Here is a 12459-nt window from a genome sequence, read left to right as displayed (position 1 = left end):
CTGCTGCCATCCAAGCAACGTCTTTTTCAGGGACATCCTGCTTATTTCAGCAAGACAATGCCAAGCCACATTCTGCACGTGTTAGAACAGTGTGGCTTCGTAGTAAAAGAGTGCGGGTACTGCCTGCAGTCCAGACCTGTCTCCTATTGAAAATGTGTGGCGCAATATGAATGACAACGAAGACCCCAGAATGTTGAGTAACTGAAGTTGTACATCAAGCAAGAATGGGAAAGAATTCCACCTACAAAGCTTCAACAATTAGTGTCCTTAGTTCCCCAATGCTTATTGAGTGTTGTTAAAAGGAAAGGTGATGTAACACAGTGGGAAACACGCCCCTGTCCCAACTTCTTTGGAACGTGTTGCAGGCATCAAATTCAAAATGAGTGAATATTTGCAAAAAACAATAAAGTTTATCCGTTTGAACATTAAATATCTTGTCTTTGTAGTGAATTCAATTGAATATAGGTTGAAAAGGATTTGCAGATCATCGTATTCTGTTTTTAGTTATGATTTACACAACGTACCAACTTCATTGGATTTGGGGTTGTAATATAGTAGTGAAGACCATCACTTCACTTGGAGGGCCACACATGGTTAAGTAATATAAACCTTCATTAATGGTCAAAATGCAAAGACAGCTCTGAGCACAGTGACGCAACTGAATATGTGGAGATGAAGGATGGGGTTGATAAATCAGTAGATGACTTAATAGATAAAATAACCAGACTCACTCATAATCACTAGCTAGTTCCCAGATTAATTATTTACTTGAGTAAACAGGTGTGTCAGTCCATATCAGTGTAATGAGCACCGGTTAGTACACGGTAACAAACACAACTGTTAATTAAAAGTGTAGTCAATCACTAATTTTAAATTACACAATCAGTAAGTAAATGATGCCTAATGCTTAATTAATTGTATTCATACATAAATAAAGAGCTGTTAGTGACTTATTAAAAACATAATATCCAATTAATGACACTTGATGTGTAGTGATATTTCTTATACACACACACACACACACACACACACATAAACACAGATGTATTTTAAAGATTACTGTATGCATCTGTATAGTGAGATGATCTTACTCAAGGCACACCAGTTTACAGTGTGGATTCTCCAGTCCAGCAGAAAGTAGTTTCACTCCTGAATTCTGCAGTTTATTGTAACTCAGAATCAGCGTTTTCAACCTTGAGGTGTTTGAGCTGAGAACTGAGGCCAGAACTGCACAGCTTTTCTCTCTCAGATTACAGTGAAATAGCCTGCAAGAGAAATTGTAATATACTAGAAACCATGTAATCTCTCTCTCTCTCTCTCTCTCTCTCTCTCTCTCTCTCACACACACACACACACACACACACAAACAGACACACACACATGCACACAGTTTTGTTGTCTTGTTTAAAATGTTATATACTACAGACTAGAAAATTTGAAAATGAATGAAAATGAAAATGAAAAAAATCTGAAATATCATTAAGAAAAGGGTAACAGAAACTGTGGAAGTCAAGACAAGAAATGGAAGATGAAGAGAACCCTCGGATAGAACTGCTTATATAAGTGATACTTTTTTGATCCCACAACTGGGGAAATTCCACCTCCACATTTAACCCATCCATGAAGTGAAACACCACATACACACTAGTGAACACACACACTAGGGGGCAGTGAGCACACTTGCCCGAGCGGTGGGCAGCCCTATCCACGGTGCCTGGGGAGCAGTTGGGGGTTAGGTGTCTTGCTCAAGGACACCACAGTCATGGACTGTCGGCCCTGGGGATCGAACCGGCAACCTTTTGGTTACAGGGCCAGATCCCTAACCTCCAGCCCACGACTGCCCCCATACACTGGCCAGAAAGACAAATTCTTATGACAACAAAATACTGGCATGAAGGTTAGATGACACAGATGCACTGTTCTACTTTGTAGTATACCTTGTGTCAATATGATCTCCATGTCTATTTTTTTACTTCATTACAAAACACAACATGTGAAATATGTAAAACAACAACTAGATGAGCCAGATACATTTTGGAAATACTGTGGACTGATGAAGTAAAATGTAATGGGGATATAAGAGATCAGACCCAGTATTTCACTGAGATGTATGACACATTGTATTGCATTTGCCATATTGTATGAAGCTTAGCTTCACTAGATTAGCATATATTTTGAAGTTTATTCATATTTCAAATGGTTGTGACAATATTTACATTTAGAAGCAAAGAAGCAGGCTAACCTGGTTGTGTTATAATACATGGTAAGAGATTTTTAAACTAGGTCCAAGCTTTGCCCCAACCATAATTGTTAAGCCCCAAATTATGACTGTGTTAACACAATGCACAAGCCTTGTTAAAATGTTTTCCACAAATACAACTCTTTTATGTGCATTCCTGTGAGGGAGATTTGCATCAGTGGTGAGAAAGTAATGAACCCACCGCAGTGTTTCCAGTTTACAGTGTGGATTCTCAAGTCCAGCAGAGAGCAGCTTTACTCCGGAATCCTCCAGTTGATTGAAACTCAGAATCAGATGTTTCAGATTTGAGGACTCTGAGCCAAGAACTGAGGCCAGAGCTGCACAGCTTTCCTCTGTGAGATCACAATTAACCAACCTTGGAGAGAAATGATCATAGATCAAAGAAAATACAATCTCACACATAGGCACACAGTTGTATAAACACAAAAGAATGATGTTTGTGTTGATGATAAGCTAGGGTAAACATGCAAGCATAGAAAAAGAAAACTCATTCCACAGCTTAAGGAAGAGCAGGTTAGGTCAACACATTTATCATAGTAAGCAATGGAGGGCAGAAAGGTACAACAGTAATTAAGAAATTAATTGGTCTGGATAGTGAACTTGAGGTGACCCAGAAACACTTGCAGATTGTTTTTTGTTGTAAAGAGACTGGAACATTGCTGTCATATTACTCAAAAATTTGAGTGACATAACAAAAAAGGATAAAGAAAATCCTGATGAGGGGATAAGGTTGATGCTCAGGGCTTTTGGATAGAAATGCATTCTGATGTTTTGCAGTGGTACCAAAAGTGAGTTGTGCAATATTGCCAAAGATACTCAACCATAGTAAAGTATTTAAATTTAAGGGATATTTACTAGTGTTTAATCTTAATCAGATTCTGCCAATTTACACAGAGGTTCATGATGTCTTAAGGATATTAAGGGTTTTTTTCTTTTTCTTTTGCCTTCCTTTAGTTTCTTCAGATGTTCTTTCTTAAATAACTTTACTGGCATAGTCTGTGTTACTTACTTTGTTTGGCAAAAAATATAAATAAAATATAAAAAACAAGTAGCTAACAACTCACTGTAGTTTTTCAAGTTTGCATTGTGGATCCTCCAGTAGGTGAGACAACTGCTTCACTCCTGAGTGTCCTAGTTTATTGCCACCCAGATCTAGTTCTTGCAGGTGCAGTGGGTTACATAGGCTGTTGATAAATACAGTAAAACATTTGAATCTGTGTATTCTCCTGTGCTTCATCATGTATTATGTGCAAACAGACAGTTATTCAGTCACACACAGTAGCTTCTTTAGTTTATAGTGGGGATCCTCCAGCAGATCAGTGAGCTTCTTTATTCCTTCCTCTCCTAGTTTATTGTACTTTAGATTCAGCTCTCTAAGGTTTGAAGGGTTTGATTTTAGAGCTTTGACCAGAGCCCAACAGCCTGCCTCTGTAATATTGCAGAATTCCAGCCTGTAGAGAGAAGATGAAAAAATACTCTTACAGGTCAAAACTTACATATCATTGTTTTTTTTTTGTTTATCCAAAAATTTATAGAAAAAGGAAAAACATTTTTAACTTTGTATGGAATTTAATGGATCAAGAATTGCAATTAATTCTGTTCATCATGAAATTTGAACACAATTCAAAGGATAGAAACAGAGTTTAATCCACAGAATTACTCCTTAAAAGACCGAATGTAAAATGAAGACAGAAAATATGCATATATTAATGTTGAAAAGAAAAGCAATATAAGTATACAAGTTCATAGAGATTCATATGGTGCTGTATAGGCCAAACTGTGAGAAGTGTACCCTCTTTGGTATAAGGCATTGAGTTTTTTATTCATGTTTATGTGAATTGTACCTAGTACCATGTGGTAGGTCAAACAACCTCTGTGGCTGTTTTATTTCTGGTTATTTTATAGGACTAATTAACTGTTTATTTATACCTCCTTTCTTCTTATTGATTTGGGGCAGGGGATAAGAGAGGAACAGGACTAGCAGAAGGAGGAAAGAAATGATAAGAGAATTACAGGCGACATCACTTTTGCATTTTGCCAGTTCTTTTATTTTTAATGTTTTAGATCCAACAAGACCTACTAACGGCCTTGTTGGAACTATATGGTGAGCAGACAGATTCTATTCATACCTGTAGCATTTTGATGCCCAAGTGAAGGAGTTAAAAGAAAAAAAACTGGGTTAACATTACAGTTATCTCATGCAGCTTGTATCCATGTTGAGCTCCACTCAGTAGTTTTAGCAGCAACAGCAGCACATTAACATGAGAGGTTAGCATTTGCTAATTTAAGTACTGTAACACAAGTTTAACTTGGTGTGTGCTGTCATGGACCATCATGCCACTAAGATAGTGGAACAAGCTATCAGGGAAACACTTGTGGTTCCTCTGAGTGCAATGAAGGTGTAATGCTAACCGGATAGCACCACAGGCTACCAGGAGACACCTATTGTTCCTCTGGCTTTATAGGAGCCCACCTTTTCCAGGGCTTCGATCACACAATATTGTGGTAGCATTGCAACTGCTTATCCCCTCCTCTTCCCCCACCAAACTCTGACTCCCGGAAATACTGTGAGTACTGTTAACCATTTTGAAAGACTTGATCACACTTGAAGGTTTTGTTTATCTTACTCTAATGGTGCTTTTAATTTTGGTGAGGTCAAATTGAAACGTAATGCATTTTGAGCATTGATGTCTTGTTCAGGCTTTAAAAAGATAAGTTCCCATTAAAAGATTCTCAACTGTTGAAAAGCTTTTTAAATTCTAATTTTCAAGTGCCTAAACCTTTGCCATAGTACTATATGTATGCAAATGCATAACTCACAGAAGTTTTTCCAGTTGACATTGTGGATTCTTCAGTAGATTGGAGAACTCATTCACTCCTAAGTCACTTATATTATTCCAGTTCAGATTCAGTTCTCTCAGGTATGAAGGGTTTGACTTCAGAGATTTAACCAGAGCAGCAAAGGCTTCCCCTGTAATACTGCAGTTTTGCAGTCTGTAGAAAGGTAAGATCCTCTCAAACATACAGATTAACACACATTTAAGTTATCCCAATTTTCTTGGGAGATAAATATTTTTTGGTAGCTCTGATATGAAACTGCGTGTCTTGACAGTTGTTGTGTATGTTAGTGTGTTTATTACTGAATTAGTGTATCAATCCTAAATGTTCATGACTCACTGTAGTTTCTCCAGTTTACACTGAGGATCCTCTAGTAGATAAGAGAGCTCCTTTACTCCTGACTCTTCTGGTTTATTGTTGCTCAGATTCAGCTCTCTCAGGTATGATGAGGGGTTTGATTTCAGAGCCTTAACCAGAGCAATCCAACCTTCACATGTAAAGCTGCAGCTTTCCAGACTGCAGAAGGAGCGCAAATCCTCATATTTATAGTCAACTATACAAAAACTCTCAAACAGTAATTCAGCAGCAGCCTAATTAATAAATAATACTAATTATTATATAATACTCATGATTTAACTAATAAGACACAACGAATATTAAGCATCTCAATATTAACAATAATATGTTTCTAAATAATGTGCAATATAAGATCAACAATCTCTTATTGCACATACACACACACATTTTCTAAGCCACTTCTCCCTCAGGGTCGTGGGGGGGTTTGCTGGAGCCTATCCCAGCGGTCATTGGGCGGAAGGCAGAATACACCCTGGACAGGTCGCCAGTCCATCGCAGGGCATCTTATTGCACATGATTTATATAATTTTATATTATTTGAAACATTATGGGATAGATCATAAAATGTGTTTTTTCTATGATATTCCATTTAGAAGGGATGTAGCCTTGTATGAACATCTCTATCTTTAATAGTTGTAGAGTAACAGCATTCCTTCCTTGACTGTCATGTTTAGCATTTGTATGCAAAATTGTACCACAATAAAAATGCAAAATAAAAGATAAGCAAAGTAATTAGCATACAAATGCAAATGAAAATGTTTTATACCCTACAGAAAGAAAACAAAAAATCTTCACACTTCACCCTAAACACATTCAGGGAATGCTTTCTTTTCAGTACACTTCTACCTATTAACCAGGCATAAACCTTAAAGTACTAGGTAATTATTTTGGGGAATGTGTTGGAAAGCACCAAGAAAATACAAAGAAAGTTTTAAATCCAACTACATTAAACTGCAATGACTAGGTTGTAGATACGAAGTTTGTAATAAAATATCATATAACTGGCACATTATTTGGAGTAACAAGGTGGAAAATATTTACACAGCAAATTTCACAGTAAACTCCCATTTCTGTGAAAAGTAAGCAAAAACCAGAAAAATTGCTAAGTGGCAGCCATTTGGCATTTTAATACTAATTTAGTTAAACCCTCCTGGGGCTCACCAAAATATTATATTAACCCAAAGAAATTACCTAGTACTTTGTTGTTTGCACTCTTACTTACTTGATGCCTCGAACTAAGGGACTATGAAAGAGTTAGACCTACATCAATTCTTTAATGCTGACACAAAACAAATAAGTAGATCCAACAATAAAGCATCATACATCTTTTTTACAGTATTAAAATCAAAATCTTAAAGAAAAATGTCATAGAAAGCTACAAATGTACAAGCAGATATGTTTAACAAATACATTTAAGGGGGAGTCACCCCTCTTGATGGGTCATGGGTGATATGTTGAGTTTTTTTATATAAATTATGTTACAACCATAAATATATAATTAAAAACCTTAGGTCAAAGGCAATCAAATAAGCAATCAAACATTGTGCAGTTGATCCACTATAAGCAAATCATTATCTCACCTCAGTATTTGCAGTTTACACTCTGGACTCTTGAGGCTAGAAGAGAGCAGCTTCACTCCTGAGTCTTTCAGGTTGTTCTTACTCAGGTCCAACTTTCTCAGATTTGAGTTTGAACTGAGAGCTGAGGCCAGAGTCACACAGCTTTCCTCTGTGAGATTACACTCACACAACCTGGGAGAGAAATTCAGAACACCCCCATATCAAACACACACGTACACATATACACACATTTACAAAAATGATACACAAAAACGAAAGCAAAACTAAATTTTAAGGAATGCTATTTCTCAATTAATGCATTTCGTCTATTGACGTAAGCGTGACAACCACTGACGAGTAATGAGAAACAATTGTGATCAATATTGTCTTAATTAAAATTCTTTTAAATCCACAAAAAATGTCCCAATGACCAAGAGACACAAGATTGAGAAGAGAAGAGCTTAATAGACCATGGAGGGTAGGGAGAGATTCTATATTAAAGAGTGGTCTCAGACTCAACAAGCATCATGTGAGAATTTGTTGCTACTATGTTAGCAAAACAAGATATTAAATGTAGAGTTTTCCCATAATGTGACATATGTTTAACTAAATTTCCTTCAGTTAACCCCTTAAAATCAGAGGCTATTTACATATTGAGGTTTATTATTCAGTAACTACAGGGATTTTACAGCAAACTGGTTGAGCTATACTTTATAGATTATAAAACATTACATTATAAAAGTGTAATAAAAAATTGGGCCTGTCAGTAGGCCTTGGCCATTTCAGGGGTTAAACATAAGACATCTCTAAAGCTCTGTGTTAGATTGAACTAATTTACCACAAAGATATTTTATTCATGTCCTTTTTTACCCTACTTTACCAAAGGTACCAATAATTATGGAGTCAAATGTATAACTAAAAATGCTCACTCTGCTTTTCTGGATGCTTTCACTACTGGCAGAAGTCTCAGAAGACATTCATCTGATTTGTTATATTTTCTTAGGTTAAACTCATCCAACTCCTCTTCTGAGTTCAGTAACACAAACACCAGAGCTGACCACTGAGCAGGAGAGAGTTTAGCTCCACTGAGACGACCATAAACTCTTGTATTTAAGTATGTTTGTACTTCCTGTACTAGAGAGTGATCATTCAGTTCATTCAGACAGTGAAAAAGGTTGATGGATTTCTCTGGAGATGGATTCTCCCTTATCTTCCTCTTGATGTACTTGATTATTTCATTGGTCCTGTGAGAACTGGTTGCTGTCTGTGGCAGCAGTCCTCGTAAGAGTGTCTGATTGGTCTCCAGTGAGAGCCCCAGAAGGAAGCGGAGAAAAAGATCCAGGTGTCCATTCTCACTCTGTAAGGCTTTGTCCACAGCATTCTTGAGAAGTGTTGTCATATTAGATTTGCTGAAAAGACCGTGGATTCCAGTGACTTTTTGTTTCAAGATATTTTCGTTGTTGAGGATGAAGGAGAGAAATGCATACAAAGCTGCAAAAAATTCCTGAATGCTCAGATGCACAAAGGTAAACACTTGATCTAGCTCAAATTCTTCTCTGAAAATTTGTGTGTACATTCCTGAGTGCACTGACATTTCTCTGACATTAATGCCACATTCTCGGATGTCTTCCTCATAAAAGATCAGGTTGCCTTTCTGTAGCTGCTGGAATGCCAGTTTCCCCAGTGCCAGAATACTCTCTCTAGTCTGGTGAGGATCAATCACACATGTTCCTTGGTACTTCTGACTCCCATGCTTAGTTTGAAAGACCATGAACTGTGTGAACAGCTGTGTCAGAGTCTTGGGAATCTCCCTGCTCTCTGTTTCACCTAACATCTTCTCTAGAACAGTGGCTGAAATCCAGCAGAAGACCGGTATGTGGCACATGATGTAGAGGCTTCTTGATGACTGTATGTGTGTAATAATTTTTTCAGCAATGCTCTGATCACTGATCCTTTTCCTGAAGTATTCATCCTTTTGAGGATCACTGAAACCTCGAATCTCTGTTACCTGGTCAACACATTCAGAAGGAATCTGATTAGCTGCTGCTGGTCGAGTGGTTATCCAGAGGAGAGCAGAAGGAAGCAGATTCCCCTTGATGAGATTTGTCAGCAGGACATCTACTGACGTTGATTCTCTTACATCAAACAAGCTTTCATTGTTCTGGAAATCTAGAGGAAGTCGATATTCATCTAGACCATCTAAGATGAATATGACTTTGTTTTTAACATAGTCAATTAATGTTAGTATTTCTATTTCTGGGAAAATGCATTGAAGAAGATTGATCAGACTGAGCTTCTTCCCCTTCATTAAATTCATCTCCCTAAAAGGAAGTGGAAATATGAAGGTGATGTCCTGATTTGCTATTCCATCAATCCAGTCCAGAATGAACTTCTGCACAGAGACTGTTTTTCCAATTCCAGCAACTCCTCTTGTGAGCACAGTTCGGATGACTTTGTCTTGTTCTGGTGACGATTTGAAGATGTCATTACATTGGATGGGTGTCTCCTCTGTTGGCTGTCTCCTGGATATTTCAATCTGTCTCACCTCATGTTCATTGTTGACCTCTCCACTCCCACCCTCTGTGATGTACAGTTCTATGTAGATCTCATTTAGATGTGTTGTGTGTCCTTGCTTGAAAAATCCTTCATTAATTTTCTGGAATTTCATTTGCAATTTGGATTTGTGTTCTTGTTTTTGCTTAGTGATCAGGTCTGGAAAACAGAAGAAAAGAAAAAAAGTCGAAATATTCTTGGAATCTGTTTGTATTTTTACCAAGAAATTTCAGGTATGCAGTGTGCAAGCTGGCAGCTGAGATACAGCATTCGTAGAAGATTTACCAATTTTTAAAATATATATGAATTAGGTTCACCAAATAGTGTATTTCTTTCTTAGATCATCTCATTAGACCTTAGATCATCTTTAACTTCTAGAAACACAACTAATTTTGTATTTATTTTTGTTTATTGTGAAGAATGCCAGATTTTGTTGAATAATCCATGCACATTTAAAGACAAGAAAGAAAAATCTTACATTTATTGCTATTAAAAGAATGCACAGTTCAGTATAGTGATGCCACACATTACCTTCACTGAGTTCAGCACAAGCAACAGAGCTCCCAGCTTGAGCTGTGCTGGTATTAGCACTGGAAGCTTCATGAGCTGTAGGGAAACCACGTTTTAATTAGAACACAGTTATTAAATGCATATTAGATGTTACATAAAGCTAATAAGCTGATAAGTTGTCAAAGAGGAAGGACCCCAAAGACATTAAGTGGGACACATTGCCCAAGAAAGGGCATGGTTTTATGAACATGTTACTGCTGTTCATTTGATGTGCAGCTCAGACATATTTCTGTGGTCATATTTAAACATCAGTAAATTGTGTGCAATTAAAAAGGAAAGTCGTGAGTGGTAAGGTGTTCATTGTTAATTTACTGCAGGGTATGGGAGGATATGCATACAGCTTAGATACAACTTTACATGTACAACAGTACAAACAGATTCACTTCTTAATTGGTTTCATGGTGCATCGCATACCTCCATGTAAGTTAAATACAACTTGTCCTTGAAATAGATTTCCATGAAGCACTGGAGCACAGACAGTTCCTCCTGGCTGAGCTGTGATGCTAGTCTGGACAGCATTGGTGTGTGCTGGAGTGGAAGCCTCCATCTTCTAATCAGGCATTCCTCTAAACATTGAACATAATAATAAGAATATTATTGCTCAAGAAAAAGTTTGCATTTAATTATTTCTTAAACAGATTCAGCTCACTGGTCAGATTCAGTTTCTTGCTGTGTTTATATTGCACTTATACATGTTGAAGTACACATGTAGCATAAAATGGAGCTTTTCCAGACAGAGGTACTCATATTGTTTATACTGAGGACATTATAGAAACTTTAGGTCATTAATAATTAAAACTTAAAGGTCTGCCTTATCGGGGCAGTCGTGGGCTGGAGGTTAGGGATCTGGCCCTGTGACTAGAAGGTTGCCGGTTCGATCCCCAGGGCCGACAGTCCATGACTGAGGTGTCTTTGAGCAAGACACCTAACCCCCAACTGCTCCCCGGGTGCCGTGGATCACTTAATGTAGCAACCTTATCTTTTAAAGCTGGACTTTGCTCATTGTGCTGAAAGATTAATAAAATCTGCACTAATATGGAAGGTAAAATCTGTTTTGAATTTCCCCTGAACTGTGTTTTTAATAAAGCAGCTTAAACTAGTTTAAACTGAGAATAAACTCAATTTAAACCTATATGCCACATCGCAGCAGCACTACAGAGCTCCAAACAGAGACAATGCCTGCAGTATCCACACCCAAACACTAAATATTTCCAAGCTTTTGACTGAAGAAGACAGTCCAAAGATGAAGGATTCATCAGTACTTAAACCTGGCAACAGTATGTATGTATAAATATGCATTTGCAATGTATATTAATCTTGGAAATGTACAACAGGAGGCACATTTTGTTCAGCCCTACCTAGCCCTATATGAAAAAGTAATTGCCCATTTAGCTACTAAATCAACCAGTTGACCAAATTTAATTGACCATTGGGTTCAGTTTCTCTGGCCACACCCAGGCATGATTACTGCTAGACCTGTTGAATCTAACCCTATACATAATTGCATCAATCATCTTATCTATGCCATGGAAGGAAGAGGGGGTGGTTTCCAGGCATATTTAACCTGATATTAATACAATGTCGTCTTAAGAATGCTGACATATATAGTTATGTATAGGGTTTAAATATGTTTAGTGCTGTACATATGTTCAAGGTTTATTCATATTATGTCAGTACAATGTCATTTATTTCATAAAACATCTTATGTCAGGTTGCGAGAACCGACATAAGCACTTAATAAATGTTCAAGTATTGCTTCATAAACAAGTTCAAGTAGTGCTTCATAAGTGTTACCACACTTTCATCAGGAATACAACTAGTCATCTTCAATTATATTCAAATAAACTAAAGAAAACTGGGATCTTCACATTTCACAAATCAACACCTACCCTTATAAGAGGTTATCTATGTTCCTCTTTTACTTTGCTGTTGTAAAGTGATAGTACGAAAGTATAACAGCTATTTATTAAACCTGAATGATGTTGCATATAAGTCTTATTGAAAGTGCTTGTTAGTTAGCAAGTATAGCTAATGAACTCTAGGCCTGTGGCTAAATGTTATATTATTAATTACATAATTTAGCCAATTATCAAGTATCCAAAAGGCCAAAAAAGTTAAATAGTAATAAATTATAGCATAGGTTTTCAGGGAATCCAGATGACTTTTTTTGAAACAGATCAATTAGAAAATGTTATAACAGTATTTAGTCATGAATTGCGTGCAATTGAATGCAAACATCGTGCCTTAAATACTGTCCACTAGTACAGCATACTGTGATCAGTCTTAGGACACAAAACTGTTTTTCTCATGGAATATAATGCA

The 12459-nt window shown here is 37.0% G+C and overlaps 1 protein-coding gene across 1 annotated transcript in view; it reads right to left on the bottom strand.

The window, feature by feature from the left end:
* LOC108443466 overlaps window positions 1–12459 on the bottom strand; it is a 48434-nt gene that overhangs the window by 34665 nt on the left and 1310 nt on the right. The window contains exons 2-11 of the mRNA XM_037541230.1: window positions 10552–10703; window positions 10099–10173; window positions 7944–9726; window positions 7036–7206; window positions 5438–5614; window positions 5081–5254; window positions 3538–3711; window positions 3325–3444; window positions 2442–2615; window positions 1092–1265 (exon numbers count right to left, since the gene is read on the bottom strand). Of these exons, the coding sequence (XP_037397127.1) occupies window positions 1092–1265; window positions 2442–2615; window positions 3325–3444; window positions 3538–3711; window positions 5081–5254; window positions 5438–5614; window positions 7036–7206; window positions 7944–9726; window positions 10099–10173; window positions 10552–10684 (3155 nt within the window). The 5' untranslated portion in view covers window positions 10685–10703. The remainder of the gene's footprint in view (window positions 1–1091; window positions 1266–2441; window positions 2616–3324; window positions 3445–3537; window positions 3712–5080; window positions 5255–5437; window positions 5615–7035; window positions 7207–7943; window positions 9727–10098; window positions 10174–10551; window positions 10704–12459) is intronic.

Source organism: Pygocentrus nattereri, chromosome 9 (assembly GCF_015220715.1).
Source record: "Pygocentrus nattereri isolate fPygNat1 chromosome 9, fPygNat1.pri, whole genome shotgun sequence".
NCBI lineage: Eukaryota > Metazoa > Chordata > Actinopteri > Characiformes > Serrasalmidae > Pygocentrus > Pygocentrus nattereri.
This window is presented reverse-complemented; position numbering and strand designations above follow the sequence as displayed.